This window comes from Oryctolagus cuniculus, chromosome Y (assembly GCF_051225735.1).
Source record: "Oryctolagus cuniculus isolate XC-2025 breed Fujian yellow rabbit chromosome Y, ASM5122573v1, whole genome shotgun sequence".
NCBI lineage: Eukaryota > Metazoa > Chordata > Mammalia > Lagomorpha > Leporidae > Oryctolagus > Oryctolagus cuniculus.
This window is the reverse complement of record NC_142889.1, coordinates 11,828,373-11,834,372: the sequence shown is the minus strand read 5'-3', so window position 1 is coordinate 11,834,372 and position 6,000 is coordinate 11,828,373. Positions and strand designations below refer to the sequence as shown.

Here is a 6,000-nt window from a genome sequence, read left to right as displayed (position 1 = left end):
TTATTATATATGTTAGGAAACTGGTGCAGTTTTAGCCAGGTGGCCACATGGCCCAGCTACCTAAGCCAGGCTCCACCCCCATCCTAATGGGATTCACTGCTCCTGCTTCCCTGCCCACCCTTGGGCAAAGTTTTAAAAGGGCCTGTTCCTGAACATGTGCTCTCTTGGTTCTTCTCTCTTGGCTCTTGGCTCTTGGTCCTTCTCTCCTGCACTCTCTTGGCCTCTCTTGGCTCCTCTCCTCTCCTCTTATCTCTCTTCTCCCTCCTCTCTGTCTCTCTCTCTTAGTCTCCTTCTCTTTTTCCTTTGCCACCCCTTCGAAGGTCTGTTGGGCGTTCCCCAATAAACCCTTTCCCTTACTCCAATGCTCGGTGTGTTTCGCAATGGCTAACATTAATATATAACATTGGTGCCATGACTCCGATAGCCTCATATTGGTAATCCAGCATCCCCCAGGGCACTCTGGGGTCCTGGATTTTGGCCAGTCATGAAGCACACCTCCAGAACTCTTTCCAAGCCACCGAACACTCTGTGATCTCCATCCACACACCGGCCTTCTAAATTTTGAGGTAAGATGCGGAATGAAAATTCCTCAGGGCGACTGCTATTTGAGTGGTGGTCTACTGTCATATACTCACCTGACTACTCTCACATAAAGGTCGCAGCACTGGACTCTAGCCACCACTCCTACTTCTCCTACTTAAGGCCTTTAGCCTCTATGGAGACTGTCCAGGCAACAGTGGGTGTGAGTGATGACTCCATCTCTTTTTGCCTCTTTACAGGTGAGGCCCTGGGCTCCACCAGGTGCTTGGGTGGTGACCCCGCCTTCTGCTCCCATATTCTCTTGCTAGTCAGATAGCGGGGATGAAGGATGCTTGCAATCCACAGATCTGACTCTACAGGTTGCAATGGGAACTTTTCTCTAACCACGTTCTGTCTTTGGTCCCTCTCAAATGGGCACCAGCCCTCAAAAGTGGCCCCTCCATGGTGGCACATTCAGCCCTGAGGGATCGGAAGTTGGAGTAGTTTGACCCTGATAACATCTTTATCACTTCTGCGAGCATTTGGGAAAATGGAAGGGGATTCCATACGTTCAAGCCTTCTCCTATCTTCAAACCAAACCTTTCCTGTGTACTTCTTGCTCTCCTGCTCAAGTCCTTCTGGTCTCCAAGATTTGCACTAGGGGTCAGAGACCTGAGCAAAAAATCCTTTCTTCTGCCCCCATCCTGTTCCAGCCACTACCACAGCCTCCTTTGATCCTGCAGATGACTTCCTCCCTATCTCCTACTCCCACTCTCACTGCATCTCCCCCTCCCACCTAGGAATTCTTTGTCTCAGAACCAGTCGGGGCCCAAAGTCTACTATCTCTGTCCTATTGGCTTGGGAATGGTGGTCTCCATGGTCTCCAACTGGTCTTTTGTCCCTCTCTTGTCCCAGTCTTACCATAAGAATACCAAGGGAGTGGTTAGTCCCATCCTTTTGGGCTCCCTGCTTATTGAGAAACAAATTAGGTATCCCACCCTTCTGAGGGCTCTTGTTTTATCATAAGCAATGCAAACAGGAAAATCAGGTTTCCTGCATGGACCTGGCCCACTGTAACTAATTTTTCTTTGAATCTAGGAAGACCACAACCTTTAAAAATATTGCTTTGTAACTTGCTGAACTTATTTTGCAATTTATTTTAACAGGTTTCCAGGTAATCAGTACTCAATGAAACAGCAATGGGTAATTAGTACTTGTTTTAGATGAATGCAATTTTAATTTCAATTAAATTCAGATAAAAATATATCAGCATCCTAAGTCATTTAGGTGTAACTGCTAATTTAAATTGGGTAAAACTTTTGTATACTCAACATGTTATATTCTATAAAAAACTATTCGGGTTAGTTTACAAACTGTCTATGAAAATAGTTCAACACTGTTTAAAGTAACTCAGATTAAAATTTGATGTGTTACCTTAATCTTAATTTGAAGATTTTTAACAGTTTATCTCAAAGTGTAAATCAAGTATATTGGCAGATGAAAAACATCACAAGTATACTAATCTATTCCTCTTTGACATAGAATTAAAATCTGATCCTCTGTTAAAGCAATGTGTTAAAGCAATCTATTCTTTTGATGTCTGGTAAATCCTAATTGTTTAAAAACAGCTGAATTTTTATTAAGAGCTATGGGTTATTTAAATATGTGCGTATTTTCAAATATTTAAATAATTACCTTGTAACAATGATCAAATTTGGTCTATATTATGTCATGATGTTAAAGAATCTTATTTCAACCAGATATTTTGGATTTTGAGTCTTCTTGGCATTCTTGACAGGCATTAAAAAATCAAAGTTTCAAATAATTCGGACTCTTAAATTTCCAGTAAATTCTGGACTTTGGTTTTTCCAGTTCAGGCCCAACTGAAAAACTGAAGGACCTATGTCTCTCACCTTGTAGAGACACCAATTAATCAGGCAATTTGGAATATATTAGAAGTACTGTCAAGATATGAAGTGGTGCTAAATTTTAAGTCTATAGTATCAAATACTACTGCCACAAATTTCTAAAAATTAAAAAGTCTAATGATCTTGTATTACTAGACATGATGGTTATCTTAACGAGAAAGCCCAGAGGCCTAAAAGGGTTAAATGCTTTGTAAAATCCTACAGATGCTTTCAAAAATACTGTGAAGTAAACAAGTGCCTCTTGTTGGTTAATGAGTTTATAATTTCAAACGTGGCAACTTAAAGTCTTTTGTCATCCACAGTTTTGTATATCAGATTTGCTGCTCATAAAACTAAAGCATTGTTGGTTCTGTGTTTAGCTGTCCTATAGGTTTCAATGGACTTTTTCCTGCCACATCTACTGTATTCAGTACTTTGGAACAGCTCTGTAAACAAATGAAGCCTATAATGTATTAAAGGTACCAACTGAGAGAAAGTATGTTAACTGAGGTTACTAAAACAAAAAGTAATTCAAATCAATTGGTAATTTACAAACAGAAGTTAGATTTTTTAAAAAACCTATTAAAACTGCTATATTGGTCTATTATGTTATATGTGTATACATGTTATATGTCTACATGGGAAAATTTATTAAGAATTTTATTTTAATTGGCTTATAGATAAGAGATTGTCCATAAATTTAAAGAGTTAAAATTATTCAAAGATATATTTTAATTCATGTGACCTGAATCTCTCTGTATCAGATGTTTTAAACTTATTGGTAGAAAGAAACTAAAAACACTTTATATGTTTGTGCTTAAGTTTACTGGTTAAACAAGCTACACCATGTTAGATATTTAAGAGATGTTTCCAAATATATGTATTCTTAATATTTATGAAAGGCATTGGACCTTCTGGTAAATGTTTTGCAGAATTCATATCATCAGCATAATTTCCACAAAATAGAAAACTGACCAAATCAGAATCTTCACACATCCAAGACATTCCTTGGAAGTGAAACATGTTCTTGGGAAAATTAAATTCTATAACGTACTCAAGGAATATGAAATAATTTAGTATTAGCCAAGTAAGACACAAAGATAAACAAACGTTTCCCAAAGAAAATCTAGCAACATACATAAAGGTTGATGATCAGCCACAAAGCCTTTTGAAACATTTTTGAATTAAATTAAGAACACTTTATGTACTGTGGCTGCCCATAAAACTTTCAGAAGTGGTGTGCTACAATTCTAAATGCTCACTTCTTAGAAATGAAATGGAAGTGACAGTAAAGAGTGCTGCTCTTCCAATCCAGCTCCTTGCTAATGCACCTGGGAATGCAGCAGAAGATGGCTCAAGTGCCCAAGTGTCTGCATTCAGGTAGGAGACCCAGATGGAGTTTCAGCCTCCTGGCTTTAGTCCAGCACAAGCCATTGTGGTCCTTTGGGGAGTAAACTAGAGGATGGAAAAATCTCTCTACCTCCCTCTTCTCTCTGTAATTCTCTGTAATTCTGCCTTTCAAATAAATAAAATGAATATTTCTTGAAAATGAAAAATTTTTGGAAAAAACAGAATGAAGTTGATGGGGGCAGGTACTTCACACAGCAGTAGCACCTGATGAGAATTTCCTAGGAGATTTTCTTTTAAAAAATAGATTTATTTTATTTATTTGAAAGAGTTATAGAGAGAGGTAGAGATAGAGAGAGAGGTCTTCCATCCACAGGTTCACTCCCCAGATGGCCGCAACAGCCAGAGCTGCACTGATCCAAAGCCAGGAGCCAGGAGCTTCTTCTCTCCCATGTGGGTGCAGGGGACCAAGCACTTGGTCCATCTTCTACTGCTTTTCCAGGCCATAGCAGAGAGCTGGATTGGAAAAGGAGCAGCTGGGACTAGAACTGGCACCCATATGTTAGGCCAGGGCTTTAACCTATTGAGCCACAGCGCTGCCCCCAGGAGATTTTCTTGAATGTTGCTACATCTCTTTTTTTTTTCTCTGAAACCTTCTATTTATGGGACGGGTATTTGGCACAATTAAGTCAACATTTGGTGCCGCCTACATCCCACATCAGAGTGTTTGTTTTGAGTCCTGGCTATTTTGCTTCCAATCCAGCTTTCTGCTAATGTACACTCTTGGAGGTAGCAAGCAATGGTTCAAGTACTTCAGTCTCTGCCACCCACATGGGAGACCCAGATGGAGTGCTAGGATCCTGGTCCAGCCCTACTGTTGTGAGCATTTGGAGTGTGAATGAGCAGATGGAAGATCTCTCTCTTTCTTGTCACTCTACCTTTCGAATAAATAAATAACATTACAAATAAATAATGACTCTATTATTACCTCCCTTATGATTAATTTGCTGTTCTACTACTCATCAAACCTTGAGGAAATCTCTTAAATCTATGCCCAACTCTCTGGGAATAAAATGAGCAAAGCTTCATGAAAGTAAAAAACTTGATGGAGGAGCCAGTGCTGTGGCATAGTGGATAAAGCCACCATCTGCAGTGCAGGCATCCCATATGTGTGCTGGTTCAAGTCCCAGCTGCTCCACTACGGCTCTCATCATTACAGCCACTGGGAAGTGAATCAGCAGATAGAAGACCTCTCTCTCTCTCCCTCACTCTCTCTAACTCTGCCTTTCAAATAAATAAGTCTCTGCCCCCCCAAAAAATACATGATGGAGCAAAGGAAATATACACAATTGAGAATTTAAAGTTCTTAATGTACTTATGATACTTTTAAATTCCCTTTGTAAAATGGCACCAGATGTAGCAATAATCGTTAGATTGCAAAGTTTGCCTGGAAAATGGAAGCACTAATGGCATCCAACAATCTATATTTTATTATTTGTTAAGTAGAAATAAGGGACACAAAATTGTAAGTAGAAAAAAGAAATAATAAAAAAGTATTAATAACAATATTTTGAATGGCTTCTTAAACATAGTAAATTGTAACATTTAGTGCATCAATTGAAAATCCAAGAAGCAGGATATAGAATGTTGTAAGGTGTTCTCAGAGTTGGAATATATGGTCAGAAAAAAAGTCCCATGGGCATTTCAACTAGTCATGCTATTAAAATGTTGTCATTACTATTTATTTGGGGCTTTTAGCTAAGTCTATTTTTATTTAATTATTAAATTTTATCACAATCTTGAAAATTAGGTATTATTGCATCTTTTCACAGACGGTGGAGAATTAAGACTTGAGAGAAGTAAAGATTTGCCAAAAGTCACCCACCATTGTGTGCCAACAATTTCTTTAAGCCTGCTCTGCAAACAACAGATTAAATGCTATGTGATACACAGTTACACAAGTGGTCTCTCCTAAGTCTAATCAGTATGGCAAATGTATGGACTTCCCCATATCAAGAGCATTCTGTGATTGATACAGTACTAGGTGCTTTACATACATTTCATTGTCTCAATCTTTTTAGTAAATATGAGAAATGAAGTCTGAAAAAACACAACTCTTGGTTAGCTGGAAGAAAAATAAGGAGGAGGAGAAGAAGAAGAAAAGAAGAAGAAAAGAAAAAGAGAATAAAAAATGAAAAGAGAAATACCAAATGAAACAATACCAAAA

The 6,000-nt window shown here is 38.5% G+C and overlaps 1 protein-coding gene across 1 annotated transcript in view; it reads left to right on the top strand.

Moving 5' to 3' along the window:
* The first annotated feature begins 571 nt into the window (after positions 1–571).
* The window catches only part of LOC127488831 (putative vomeronasal receptor-like protein 4), an 87,094-nt gene continuing 81,665 nt past the window's right edge, over positions 572–6,000 (top strand). The window contains exon 1 of the mRNA XM_089325302.1: positions 572–801. Within this exon, the coding sequence (XP_089181428.1) occupies positions 572–801 (230 nt within the window). The remainder of the gene's footprint in view (positions 802–6,000) is intronic.